Raw genomic sequence first — 15806 nt, forward strand, 5'->3', positions numbered from 1 at the left:
GAGCAGCTACTTATGTTCATCATGTTTATCACCAGGAGAATGGATAAACTGTGGTATAGTCACACAATGAAAATAAACAGTAATAAGATGAATTAATTGCTTACATATGCCAAACATAGATGAATCCCAGAAACATTATTTTGAGCTAAAAAAAAAGTCAACCTCAATATATTTTGCATTATTCCATTGTTGTAAAGATCAATTATAGGAAAACCTTATGGGGAGGGGAGGGTGGATGGACAGGAAGGCAACATGGTAGACCTTCTGGGGTGATATAAGTGGTTAATAGCTTAATCTAAGTGGAGATTACATGAACATGCACTTCATAAACACATGTATAAATTTACTAAGTTGTATACTTAAGATTAATACATTTTACATATGTGACTGTATCATATATCTCAATACAAAAGATGAAAAGTTAAATCTTTAGAAATTTTCTCCCCTTCATTGCCATCATTTCCTTTATAATTAAATACAAACAAATGTAGGCATTTGGAAGAAACAAACAAAATAAATGCTGAAATACAAGAAATGAGAGTAGGAAGAATAAGATTAATAAACAAAATACATGTCCTGAGGTGTATTTTATTAGCACTAATTTATACAGTGTCTCACTCTTTATAATTATGTGGCCTTTCTTGTAAACCTATGATTAGTTCTCATTAGCACATAAATTCACATTTGCTTATACAATCTTTATATACCTTTTGCATATTTACCAAGAATGTAATTATGAAATTTTGGATAGTAATAATCTTCAGCCATCCAAATGAGAATAGGCGCAGTGTTATATATCATATTTGCAAGAATTTACAAATATTACTACTCCTAGCCATTTGTTAGGTTGTGACTAATTTTATTTGATATATAGATATAGATATATGAACGGACTAAAAAAATATGAAAATTGGCATTTAGTGTATTTCACTGGTGCTAGAACTCTCACGCACATTGACGGTGTTTCCTTCTCAGCTATTCAAATTCCATTTCATCTTTGAAATGATAAATTGAATTTACAATTTTAAACGTAGTTTTGAGAGTGCTTCTTTAAAGTGTCAGGGTTGATTAAGGAGGCAAAGAGCCAAATCTTAAAAAGAAATGCTGATAAAAATAGCAGCACACCAGCATGGCACATGTATACATATGTAACTAACATGCACATTGTGCACATGTACCCTAAAACTTAAAGTGTAATAATAAAAAAAAATTGGCTATTTCTTAAAGTTGATGTCATGACAATTTATTTTATTTTATTTTATTTTATTTTTTATTATTATCCTTTAAGTTTTAGGGTACATGTGCACAATGTGCAGGTTAGTTACATACATATACATGTGCCATGCTGGTGTGCTGCACCCATTATCTCTTCATTTAGCATTAGGTATATCTCCTAATGCTATCCCTCTCCCCTCCCCCCACCCCACAACAGTCCCCAGAGTGTGATGTTCCTCTTCCGGTGTCCATGTGTTCTCATTGTTCAATTCTCACCTATGAGTGAGAACATGCAGTGTTTGGATTTTGTCCTTGTGATAGTTTACTGAGAATGATGATTTCCAATTTCATCCATGTCCCTACAAAGGACATGAACTCATCATTTTTTATGGCTGCATAGTATTCCATGGTGTATATGTGCCACATTTTCTTAATCCAGTCTATCGTTGTTGGACATTTGGGTTGGCTCCAAGTCTTTGCTATTGTGAATAGTGCCACAATAAACATACGTGTGCATGTGTCTTTACAGCAGCATGATTTATAGTCCTTTGGGTATATACCCAGTAATGGGATGGCTGGGTCAAATGGTATTTCTAGTTCTAGATCCCTGAGGAATCGCCACACTGACTTCCACAATGGTTGAACTAGTTTACAGTCCCACCAACAGTGTAAAAGTGTTCCTATTTCTCCACATCCTCTCCAGCACCTGTTGTTTCCTGACTTTTTAATGATTGCCATTCTAACTGGTGTGAGATGGTATCTCATTGTGGTTTTGATTTGCATTTCTCTGATGGCCATTGATGGTGAGCATTTTTTCATGTGTCTTTTGGCTGCATAAATGTCTTCTTTTGAGAAGTGTCTGTTCATATCCTTCGCCCACTTTTTGATGGGATTGTTTGTTTTTTTCTTGTAAATTTGTTTGAGTTCATTGTAGATTCTGGATATTAGCCCTTTGTCAGATGAGTAGGTTGCGAAAATTTTCTCCCATTTTGTAGGTTGCCTGTTCACTCTGATGGTAGTTTCTTTTGCTGTGCAGAAGCTCTTTAGTTTAATTAGATCCCATTTGTCAATTTCGGCTTTTGTTGCCATTGCTTTTGGTGTTTTAGACTTGAAGTCCTTGCCCATGCCTATGTCCTGAATGGTAATGCCTAGGTTTTCTTCTAGGGTTTTTATGGTTTTAGGTCTAACATTTAAGTCTTTAATCCATCTTGAATTAATTTTTGTATAAGGTGTAAGGAAGGGATCCAGTTTCAGCTTTCTCCATATGGCTAGCCAGTTTTCCCAGCACCATTTATTAAATAGGGAATCCTTTCCACATTGCTTGTTTTTCTCAGGTTTGTCAAAGATCAGATAGTTGTAGATACGTGGCATTATTTCTGAGGGCTCTGTTCTTTTCCATTGATCTATATCTCTGTTTTGGTACCAGTACCATGCTGTTTTGGTTACTGTAGCCTTGTAGTATAGTTTGAAGTCAGGTAGTGTGATGCCTCCAGCTTTGTTCTTTTGGCTTAGGATTGACTTGGCGATGTCGGCTATTTTTGGTTCTATATGAACTTTAAAGTAGTTTTTTCCAATTCTGTGAAGAAAGTTATTGGCAGCTTGACAGGGATGGCATTGAATCTATAAATTACCTTGGGCAGTATGGCCATTTTCACGATATTGATTCTTCCTACCCATGAGCATGGAATGTTCTTCCATTTCTTTGTATCCTCTTTTATTTCATTGAGCAGTGGTTTGTAGTTGTTGAAGAGGTCCTTCACGTCCCTTGTAAGTTGGATTCCTAGGTATTTTATTCTCTTTGAAGCAATTGTGAATGGGAGTTCACTCATGATTTGGCTCTCTGTTTGTCTGTTATTGGTGTATAAGAATGCTCGGGATTTTTGCACATTGATTTTGTATCCTGAGACTTTGCTGAAGTTGCTTATCAGCTTAAGGAGATTTTGGGCTGAGACAATAGGGTTTTCTAGATATACAATCATGTCATCTGCAAACAGGGACAATTTGACTTCCTCTTTTCATAATTGAATACCCTTTATTTCCTTCTGCTGCCTAATTGCCCTGGCCAGAACTTCCAACACTATGTTGAATAGGAGTGGTGAGAGAGGGCATCTCTATCTTGTGCCAGTTTTCAAAGGGAATGCTTCCAGTTTTTGCCCATTCAGTATGATATTGGCTGTGGGTTTGTCATAGATAGCTCTTATGATTTTGAGATACGTCCCATCACTACCTAATTTACTGAGAGTTTTTAGCGTGAAGCATTGTTGAATTTTGTCCAAGGCCTTTTCTGCATCTATTGAGATAATCATGTGGTTTTTGTCTTTGGTACTTTTTATATGCTGGATTACATTCATTGATTTGCACATAAGGAAGCACTAAACATGGAAAGGAACAGCTGGTACCAGCCACTGCAAAATCATGCCAAAATGTAAAGACCATCGGGACTAGGAAGAAACTGCATCAACTAACGGGCAAAATAACTAGCTAACATCATAATGACAGGGTCAAAATCACACATCACAATAGTAACATTAAATGTAAATGGACTAAATGCTCCAATGAAAAGACACAGCTTGGCAAATTGGATAAAGAGTCAAGACCCATCAGTGTGCTGTATTCAGGAAACCCATCTCACATGCAGAGACACACATAGGCTCAAAATAAAAGGTTGGAGGAAGACCTACCAAGCAAATGGAAAACAAAAAAAGGCAGGGGTTGCAATCCTCGTCTCTGATAAAACAGACTTTAAACCAACAAAGATCAAAAGAGACAAAGAAGGCCATTACATAATGGTAAAGGGATCAATTCAACAAGAAGAGCTAACTATCCTAAATATATATGCACCCAAAACAGGAGCACCAGATTCATAAAGCAAGTCCTGAGTGGCCTACAAAGAGACTTAGACTCCCGCACAATAATAATGGGAGACATTAACACCCCACTGTCAACATTAGACAGATCAACGAGACAGAAAGTTAACAAGGATACCCAGCAATTGAACTCAGCTCTGCACCAAGCAGACCTAATAGACATCTACAGAACTCTCCACCCAAAATCAACAGAATATACATTTTTTTCAGCACCACACCACACCTATTCCAAAATTGACCACATACTTAGAAGTAAAACTCTCCTCAGCAAGTGTAAAAGAACAGAAATTATAACAAACTGTCTCTCAGATCACAGTGCAATCAAACTAGAACTCAGGATTAAGAACCTCACTCAAAACCGCTCAACTACATGGAAACTGAAGAACCTGCTTCTGAATGACTACTGGGTACATAACAAAATGAAGGCAGAAATAAAGATGTTCTTTGAAACCAACAAGAACAAAGACACAACATACCAGAATCTCTGGGACACATTCAAAGCAGTGTGTAGAGGGAAATTTATAGCACTAAATGCCCACAAGAGAAAGCAGGAAAGATCCAAAATTGACACCCTAACATCACAATTAAAAGAACTAGAAAAGCAAGAGCAAACACATTCAAAAGCTAGCAGAAGGCAAGAAATAACTAAAATCAGAGTGGAACTGAAGGAAATAGAGACACAAAAAACCCTTCAAAAAATAAATGAATCCAGGAGCTCGTTTTTTGAAATGATCAACAAAATTGATAGACCGCTAGCAAAACTAATAAAGAAAAAAAGAGAGAAGAATCAAATAGACACAATAAAAAATGATAAAGGGGACATCACCACCGATCCCACAGAAATACAAACTACCATCAGAGAATACTACAAACACCTCTACGCAAATAAACTAGAAAATCTAGAAGAAATGGATAAATTCCTCTACACATACACCCTCCCAAGACTAAACCAGGAAGAAGTTGAATCTCTGAATAGACCAATAACAGGCTCTGAAATTTTGGCAATAATCAATAGCTTACCAACCAAAAAGAGTCCAGGAACAGACAGATTCACAGCCGAATTCTACCAGAGGTACAAGGAGGGACTGGTACCATTCCTTCTGAAACTATTCCAATCAATAGAAAAAGAGGAAATCCTCACTAACTCATTTTATGAGGCCAGCATCATCCTGATACCAAAGTCGGGCAGAGACACAACGAAAAAAGAGAATTTTTGACCAATATCCTTGATGAACATTGATGCAAAAATCCTCAATAAAATACTGGCAGACCGAATCCAGCAGCACATCAAAAAGCTTATCCACCATGATCAAGTGGGCTTCATCCCTGGGATGCAAGGATGTCATGACAATTTGTGATGCTGAGTCAATCTGCCCTTCTCTTACTTTGTAGAAACAGTGAGAGCTCAATTGGACACCTTATGTCTTGAGAATATTTTCTTAGTCCCAGGGTAGGGTAAATGGGAGGCAAGTGTGAGAGCTGTTGAGGTGAAGCCGCTAATTTACTGGGCTTTTCTGCTGCATTTAGTTGTGGAACTAACTCCCTTCTGTGTGTCCTTCGGCCTTCATGATATTCTCCATGTACTCCATTGATACTTTTGCTCCATCACACACTTATTCATTCAAGCTTTTAACCCAGGAGTCATTTTGGACTTACTCCAACCATCCAACCATTTTCACATTTTAGAAAGAGGAATTAAAAAAAAAAAACAACAACTAATTCCTGTACTTTCTGAAGATTTCTCAAATACTTTATTTTCTCTTATCCAACTGAATTATTGCAGGAGTCTACTAGCTAGTCACTGCCTCTTGTCTCTACCCTCTTAAATCTATCCACTTGATATCATATAGGATAATGTAATCACAGTATGAATTTGCCCACCTTTCTTTCCTGCTGGAATCAACTCAATGGCATGTCATATTTTTCCCATTATTTTCTCATTACGGATGTTCTTTCCTCCCCTTCCAGCCTCATAACCTACCATTCTGCTTCTGTCTTGTGATCTAACTATAAGAATTTTATTGCTTCATTTCACTACTTCATGCTATTTCATGCTTTGGTGTTTATGCTTTTACTGTTTTCCTTTACGTCAATCTCCCTTCCTCCTTTTACATTGGTGAATTGATTCTCAGGCTTTAATATGCATCTCATGTGACACTTCTTCAGCAATGTCTTCCCTGAACCATCCAAGTAAATGAGATGCCCTTTCTCTGACCTCAAAAATACTCTGTACCTATTTTCACCTTAGCACTTGCCTTATGTTGGTCATTCTTCATTAGATTATAAACTTCCTGAACATAAGATAATCTATTATTTATCTTTGGTCTTCCAGCACCTAGCACAGGCTGTTGTTCACATAGTAGACACTGTATAACTGCAGCTTGCATGCGATCTTCTGATGTGGCATTTCAAACGCTCATGCCTATGTTACCTTAGTACTCTGGGAAACTCAGAAGAGTCATATCAATTCTGGCTATTGCCAACATGCCTGCATATTAGTGTAACTGATACGTAATACAACCATTTTTTAAAAATAGGTAAGTTCTTGATAATTATAGTCTATGATAAATCAAAGGCATTTAGAGTTACAAATGAGTTCTCCATGGCTTTTTTTTTCAAATACCAAAGTATGTTTCTCAACTTTTTTGTTTGTTTGTTTTTCTGCAGGTTGCTGCCAATTCCTGGGGAAAGTCATGGGGAGAGAATGGCTATTTCAGGATTCTTCGAGGAGTAAATGAGTCCGACATTGAAAAGTTGATTATCGCAGCTTGGGGCCAACTGACAAGTTCCGATGAACCATAACATATCATTAAATTTCCATAAGGCCATGCCTTTAAGTAACCCCCTAAATTGAAGTTTAGCAATATGATATTCTTGGTGACAGTGGAATCTTTGTCTCTTCACCGTGTTAACATAATCTATCTATTTTCTTATTTTCCCCTCTGGTCTATGTTTCTGCTTCCTTCATATTACTGAGCATTAAAAACACCAATAAAGGACAGCAGAGTGTCTAAATGCCTTTAAAGTTCCCAGGTTGCCTTATTTTTCTGCCATGATGGTGTCCCTTTTGCCTTTAATTGTTCACAAACAGTATGATGGCATCTGTTCTCACAGTTCTTAGGACTCATTTGTAGAAATAGTGTGGTTTCTCTCTTTGATCAGTGAGGACCTTAGACAACAAAAAGCAAATTAGAAATTCAGCAATTTGCCATCTTTATAGATTTCTTTTCATCCAAGTAACAGTTTCTTAGTTCAAACCTTGCTTATGTTTTGCTTAAGCAGTGGAAATAGATTATAAGTTGTTTATCTCAATAACTTAACATTTTGTTTCCTCTCATTTGCCTAAACCTACCTTGTAATCTGTTCACAAAATGAAAAGCAACTATCCACAGGAAACAACTACTCTCTATTGTACTCTGCAATGGCCTGAGAGGTGGAGATGTTAAGTAATGGAAAAGCTTGGAGGCTAACAATAGAAGTACAGTTCTGACATACACACAGCCCTATTTTTGGAAGCTAGTATATTTTATGTAAAGTCTATTAAAATCAGCTGCAAAACAGTATTTGGAAAGATAACAAAAGATTTACCACCCCAAAACAGCAACTTGATGCCACGATTCAGAAAGAATATATATACACTTTTATCACAAATATACTTTTATCACAGTTCACTGCTTGAAATTCTAAAAAGTAAGCTAAATTGGCACTCATTTGCATGTAATTTTTAGTTCTCTATAGTCAGAAAAATGAAAATAGCATCATAGCAATGGTTGAGAAAGGAGATAATCTCTTAATAACTCACTGGCATCTTAAATGGAAAACTAATAAATGCAGAAGCAAAGCTGATCAGTAAGTGAACACAATTGATTATAATTACAATGGTGGGCTCTCCACGGCCTGAATTTCTTGTCACTATCATCTTAATTTTGATCATTGGGATTTTTTTTCTGTTATTGTGTCCAAAGATGCCCTGATTAGAGAAGCTAGACATGATGAAAATGTGAGGGAACAGAGCACAGAAAGGTGAAGTGTTGTTGCAATTGTTGACTTCTTCATTAATCACTGTAGCTTTATCAGAAGCATCATTTATTTACTTGGTTCTCCCCTAGAAAATATGCATGAGGGTGAGTCACCTTGTTGGGGTTGGCTGACATTTCCCCAAAGAGTAGAGAAATAATTTGTTTTTTCTCTGTTTGGGGTCCTCTAGAAGCAGCCCATAAGACAAAGTTTTGAACACGAACAATTTGTTTCGGCCATGAAGGAAACATTGAGAAGGCAGTAAGGAGTGATGTGGGCTAGTGATGGCGAACAGCAAAGGGTGCATTGGCCTAGTTCTCATCCCACTGAGGACTCTTGCTACAGTCTTCAGATCCATAACACCTGAGGAAAGAAGTTTTCTTTGGTTGAGGACTGCTCCTGGGGTTCATGGATTTCTTGTTCTTTCTAGTATGGCAAAAGAGAGGGAAAAACGGATTCCAGTGTCAGAAAAAACTCACAAGCAAAGAAAGGCAGGTTCTGGTAGTTTGATGTCCACTGAAATGGTACAGGTGAGGTAATGTGGGCAGGGCACCAACAGTGTCTGCAGTGGATATTAAAATGCTTTTAAAACACTTTTAATGCTGAAGACTGCTGAAGTAATAAATTCTAATGCACTAAAATGCCAGATGACTAAAATGCCTATAAAAAACACAGCATTACGTGGATGCACTTTTACCTTTGTTATGCAAATAGTGATAGATATTGGAATTAATTTTTCACATTGTGGTTTGTGAGCTTAGGTTCTGCTGTTTCAAAAAGTCCTAAATTTCTAATGACACCAAATCATGAGGAAACTAAATCCAAAGTGAAAGAAAAAAGAAAAAGAAAATACCACATTAGTGAGACCCATAGGAAAGCACACAGTGTGTTCATCTAGCAATTACAGACCTAAAGAAGATATAGAAACTAGTTGGGACAGAAGTGTATCAATGGGATAGGGAAAATATTATTATTGAGGTTTGTTGAATCAGTGTCTTCCCTTTAATAGTGTTATCATTTTTACAACTTTAAAGAGCTTGTTTAGTTTTACTTATTATTCAAGGGCTCCGAGTCAACTTTCAGAAACTAATGATTAGTATATTCCTTGCCCCACCCTAGGGATCGAGTAACTATTTGCAGAATTAATTGGCTGATGCCTAGTTGGTTTCCTCCCACAAACTGAAGTAGGAAAATCTTTGAAAATAATGGTGTATGGCCTCCTCTATTTCATGACATTTGTATGATCTCATTTTATTCTAAATAACAAATAAGCTTTCCCAGTTTTTTAAAATGAAATTCAAAAATTCTCTTAAAAATACATAAAATGGAATGAAGTTTATTAGTCGGGGTTCAATCATTAAAAAGGAAACCTCTGTGTTTTGAACAGAAGGAATGTAGTGAAAGAAATTGCTTACATAGGCAGTGGGGAATCTGGGGGGCAATGGGGGATTCTGTTGCTCAGAATCTGTTGCTCAGAGCTGAGCAACAGTAGAAAGCTGCCATCACCTCTAAACTGAGGGACAAAGCAAAGACAAAGGTGGGAAACTGGAATCTAGGGGCTGATGTTATCCCACCAGTAAATGTAAGCATGACTGATGGAAGCTGGAGCCATGAAAAGACATGGTGCTGCCAAATTTGCCAGCTGAGGCAGAGAGGAAGGTGGAGAAATGTTGTGGCCTCCCCCTTTCTCATGCCCTCCAAATGTTCATCAATACTTCTTATTGGCTGACTCAGCTGAAAGACAACTGGTATCAGAGGTTATAAAATTGAGTTGTCAGGGTTAACCCCAACCCTTTACCAGATACACGGGATAATAGGATAAGGGTGAGGGATAAAGTAAAGGGTAAATGTAGAAAATGAATTTTTGACTCATCTCATACAGATATTGGAAATTAAGATTACAAAAAAGAATATTCTATCAAGAGTTGCTTTATAAATAATAGTTTATGAACTTGGCCCGTTAGCTAATGCATATGTCTTAAGTACTATAATGCTTGCTATTGCGCATCTCTTTTTTGGTTAATCTCTCTTGTCTTATAGATAATATATCAATCTATGCAAGAAAGATATTTTCCCACTTTCTTCACAGTAGTTCATGGAGATCTTTCTGAAGTTTACTATCATTGTGAAGTGGCTACATTGTCTGGGGTAAATACCTGGGGTTTGTTGTCTCGCACCAAGAAAACTTAGGACACAGACACATATGAGAAGTTTAAAAGCAGAGGTTTAACAGGCAGAAAAAAGAGAAAGGAGAAGTGAGAGGGAGTGGCTTCCGAAAGGGAAAAGGTCAGCGAGTGGTAGAGTTTTTCGTCAGGTGAGTGGCAGAGTTTTTCGTCAGATTTTACATGTGGAGAAGGCTGGCCACCCCATCCTAATTTTTTTTTTTTTTTTTTTTTTTGCGACGGAGTCTTGCTCTGTCTCCCAGGCTGGAGTGCAATGGTGCAATCTTGCCTCACTGCAACCTCCGCCTCCTGGGTTCAAGCGATTCTCCTACCTCAGCATCCTGAGTAGCTGGGATTACAGGTGCTTACACGTGGCTGGTAAAAAGGAAAGATAAAGCCACCATTTTGAATACGATTGGCACAACATCTATGTCTGCAGTTCGATTTTACAGGTTGCTCTTTGTTAGAAAGGAAAATGATTTGGGACTGCTTTTCATTTAAAGGAAAACCTTACTGAGGACTTCTGTATCCTCACTATCCGCCTAAGTAATTTCTTCTTAACTCCTACACCAATTGCCTATCAAAACAATTATGATAATCTCATCTCAGGACATTTATTCTTCTTTGGGTGGAAGTTGATTTAATTTCAAAGGAAAAAAAGGGAGGGAAAAGAGAGTATTATCTCACAAACTACCATTTTATGAAATGTGTCAAGAGAGAAGAGCATTAATACATCAGATGTCATTGTATTGGAAAGCAGACTTCTGAAGAACACACAGACATTTCTTTCCCAGAGATGTCAATGAGAAAGGAAAAAATATCAGCCCAGCACTGTCCGGAATGGAAGACTGAATGAAGGGAAAATGCTTCTCCATTTCTAGCCATGAATACTATTGTGCATTATTTTGATATTTTATCTGATAGAAATGTTTAAAAAGTAATTGATAGGTAAATCCAATAGAGTGAGATTTCTCCACAAAGACGACACCAGTAAGAGCCCCATTAGTTAGAAAAAAATGGCAAAAACTATCGCCTCTCTATACCGTCTCCTCTCTATAACCTCCACCCTCTGGCAAGCAGTTTAGCTCTATGCTTCCCAAGTTACTCTGTGAAAGACTTGTTGATATGATTAGGCTTTGTGTCCCCACCCAAATCGCATCTTGAATTTTAATCCCCATAACCCCCATGTGTCAAGGGTGAGACCAAGTGGAGGTAGCTGAATTATGGGGGTGGTTTCCCGTATGCTGTTTTGTAGTGAGTTCTCATGAGATCTGATAGTTTTATAGGGGGCTCTCCCCACTTTGCTTGGCACCTCTCCTCTTGCCATCTTGTGAGAAAGGTGCCTTGCTTTCCCTTCACCTTCTGCTATGATTGCAAGTTTCCTGAGGCCTCCCAAGCCATATGGAACTGTGAGTCAATTAAACCTCTTTCCTTTATAAATTACCCAGGCCCTGGCAGTTCTCTAGAGTAGTATGAAAACAGACTAATAAACTTGTCTTCTGAGATCATAAGGGGAAAAGTGTTTAGTTTTGTTGAATTTAAGCTATATATGTTGTATTGTATTCTCTACTTGAAAGATGCACAGTTCACAGGTAGGCTGTTGAGAAATCCAGCAAGTCTAGCACAGCTGGATTTCAGTCCTCACTCACATCAACCATGCATCCTTTGTGATGGTCACCATGTTCAATTATACACAATGGCTCCAGATATGACCGCAGACTCTTTTCTCCTAAAAATTCCCATTACATCACTACATCACACACTATCCAGTCAATATTATTATATGCCTGCAGGGTATTAGTTACTGTGCTAGGTATTTGAAATATAACAGGAGACCCCCAAGGCAGACAATCTCTGCCCTCTCTTAACTCACAAACTACTCTTTTGTAAAACGCATTTTGGGAGATACTGGCCTAGATACAGTTTTAAATAGTTATGTAACTTTTTAGAGAGAAGCTGGAGTACTCTGAGTTTTGATATAGCAGTGTGCATTTATCCTTATTTGTAAATCACCTTTGGTGCCACTATCAGAATGTAACCTTAGGCTGCCTATAACTTAGATCTGAGCCAGCCTGAAATTTCCTGTGACAGTGCACTGGTTTATAAAGTCAAATGCTGTGCCATGTTAATGCCATGAAAGTATGTGAGAGAACATTTTCCATTTTGTCCCAGGACTCATTTATGTAAATAAGTTACCTCAAGGTTTCAGTCTTTGTTCAACACAGGCTATTGCGAGTAATGATCCCTGACTTGCCAGCTTTTGGTGAGCCATAGCAGATAGGTAAGCCAGCTACAGTTCCATGAATAAGCATTTCCATTGGGTCCAATGTCCCTGTCCATTAAATAAGAGGGCAGGAGAAAATTTTGGAGGTGATGGGTAAGTTTATGGTGACGATTTTAGGAGTATATACTTATCTCTAAACTTACCAAGTTGCATACATTATATATGTACAGCTTTTTGTATGTCAATCATACCTCAACAAAATTTAAAAGGTTTAAAAGGAAAATTCACTTTATCTGTAAAAGCTTGTCTTATTATATTAGTGACTGATTGAGAGAGCCTCATACTGGCCAATATTAAGTATTTCATAGTGTCTTCTGTAACAATCTTCTAAAATGATTTTATTCTATTGTATATAATAGAATATTTTTAACAAATGCATGCCTAATGAAGCATAATAGTAAAAGGAACACTTGGTAAATAAAAGATAAAGCACTATAGATATAATTTTACCTACCTGGGTACTCTTCACCTATTCCATTGCTTTGCTTCAGTTCCAGAGAGAAACACTATCCATAATTTTTGTTTATCATTTTAAGTAGATTTATTATATATTTATAATACCTAAACAATCTATTGTTTAATTTTACTTGGTTTAGTTCTTCAAAATTGCAGTTGTTCTGCATGTAATATTCTTTAACTGTCCGAGATTTACCCTTGTCGTTGCATATAACTATGGTTTATTTGTTATGGTATTCCATGTCAGGGAACATTTAGCTTGTTGCTAGATTTATTTGCTATTATGAACAATGTTGTTATGAACATTCATGTATGTCTCTTGGCAAATGAATACATTTCTTGAGTGTGGTGGTTCTACAAGTATGGTTCTGGGATCAGAAGCATTGATGCCAACCACCCATGAGCTGTTAGAAATGCAAATTCATGGTTCTCAACCTGAACTAATAAATAAAAATATCTGAGAAGGGGTACAGAAAACTTTAATAAGCCCTCTGAGTGATTTTGATGCTTGATAACATTTAACAATCATTACTGCATAGCATATATACGTATATATTAATATGTATGGAATATATATGCATATAACAAAATTATTGTGTTATACCATATCTAGATGTTGAATCTTGTAAAATAATGACAAATTGCTTACCAATTTATATGGGTACTAGTAATATATTAATTCCCATTAATTCTCATTCTCACTAACAATGAATATTTTCCAATCTCTCAATGTTTTCCATTCTCTTAGGTGTAAAATGATATTTTATTATGCTTTTAGTGGGGAGAGACAGAATGAGACAGAGAAAGAGACAGAGACAAGAAATCAAGCACTATGTTGGAAGATCTTACTGTACAGTTTTGTAATCTGTTTTTTTTACTTAAAAATCCCTATCTTATATCAATAATCTTTTATCTTATATTTACTTCATATTTAAATCTCCCTAATTGTCCCCAATATATTCTTTATTCTTGAATTTTTAACTATTCTCTTTTTGTTGATATATAATATTTGTACATACTTACAGAGTACACGTGATATTTTCTTACATGCATAGAACATGTAATGATCAAGTCAGGGTATTTAGAGTATCAACTTCCTTGAACATTTATCATTTCTATGTACGGAAAACATTTCAAGCCCTCTCTTCTAGTTGCTTTATCCAAACCCAGATCAAAACCAGAATGATACATTTCACTGATAGTTATATCACTTTAGGGCACCTTTTTAAAATGACATTAATTGTTAAGAGACAAGACCAGTCTCTTAACTGGTCTTGGGATCATGGCTAGGGACTTTTTTTCTTCTTCTTTTTAAAAATAATTAATGGGGGCTGGGCGCGGTGGCTCATGCCTGTAATCCCAGCACTTTGGGAGGCCAAGGCGGGCGGATCATGAGGCCAGGAGATCAAGACCATCCTGGCTAACACAGTGAAACCCCGTCTCTACTAAAAATACAAAAAAAATTAGCTGGCGTGGTGGCAGGCACCTGTAGTCCCAGCTACTTGGGAGGCTGAGGCAGGAGAATCGCTTGAACCCAGGAGGTGGAGGTTGCAGTGAGCCCAGATCGCATCACTGCACGCCAGCCTGGGTGACAAAGAGAGACTCCGTCTCAAAAAAAAAAAAAAAAATTAATGGGTGTTCAATTTTAGCAAGTAAGTTTTTCTTGAGTCAAATAGATAGTTACGCATGTATCTTAAAGATTTTCTTTTTTCTTTATCCTTTCCTTGCCAGATTTTGATAGTAAGATTATTTGAAGGGGCCAGGTGAATTTTATCTCTTTTGTTTAATTATTTTGGAGAGATTATGTAAGGTCATAATAATTTGTTTATTGATAGCATACTCAATAAGCCCATTAAACCACCAAGACATGGTGTTTCCTGAAAGTAAAAATCTTAAGTTCCTTATTGAATATCTTTATATAAGTCTCTCCAGGCTATCTTTACTTCTTTAGTGAGAAGGCATATATATACACATATGTATATACACACATATATACACAGATATTTACACACATGTAACTATGTATATTATATATATAAATTTGCATTTTATGTAAGTTTTCATATTATTAGAATACATTAAGATCATATATTGTACATAATTATACCATAGTATTATTAATATTGTTTTAATCTTGCTGGATCTAAATTCGTTTCTCACTTTTACTTCTAATGTTATTTATTCTTTAATTTGGGAATTCTCTTCCTTTTTCTTACTTTCTGAACAAGCTCATCAGAGATTTGTCCATTCATTTTTCTTTTCAATGAAATAAGTTTTAGTTTTATTGATACTCTCTACTGTATCTTTGCTTTCAGTTTAATTAATGACTTATTTTTATCATCTTTCAAATTCCTTAGAATCTATTCTGATAATTTTTTCAAGCTTCATATGTTGGACTCTTGGCTCATTAATCTTTAGCTTTTCTTATTTTCTAGTCTAGACATTTATGTAGGTTGCTCTCTAAATGATGCCCCTCAGTACAATCATTGCTTCCTTTAGCTCTTTATAATTGTCATTACTCAATTTTTAAAAAAAGAGAGCACATTTTCTGAATAGCTAAGCCCGGAGAAAAGTTGTGTCAGTTCTAGTTATATTTGATTTCTTATGTACTCTCTCAGGTCATCTCTGCTCAGTAAGTTTTCAAATACAATGTAGAAATAATTTAATAGTATAATAGGCAAACTACATGATTTGATTACTTAACTACACTGATGTATTTTGTGTTGCAAGAAACATATTTTATCTATTTAGGTCTCTGATATCTATTTGAAACCGGAAAATTCACAATAGGCTACTTCGGGGGCT

General features: G+C 36.4%; 1 protein-coding gene across 1 annotated transcript in view; it reads left to right on the forward strand.

Moving 5' to 3' along the window:
* The window catches only part of TINAG (tubulointerstitial nephritis antigen), a gene marked incomplete at its 5' end in the record, with an annotated part of 95229 nt that extends 88128 nt beyond the window's left edge, over positions 1–7101 (forward strand). Inside the window, 1 exon segment of the mRNA NM_001133332.1 lies at positions 6750–7101. Coding sequence (NP_001126804.1) covers positions 6750–6884 — 135 coding nt within the window. The 3' untranslated portion in view covers positions 6885–7101.
* Between the last annotated feature and the right edge of the window lie 8705 nt (positions 7102–15806).

Source organism: Pongo abelii, chromosome 5 (genome assembly GCF_028885655.2).
Source record: "Pongo abelii isolate AG06213 chromosome 5, NHGRI_mPonAbe1-v2.0_pri, whole genome shotgun sequence".
Taxonomy (NCBI): Eukaryota; Metazoa; Chordata; class Mammalia; order Primates; family Hominidae; genus Pongo; species Pongo abelii.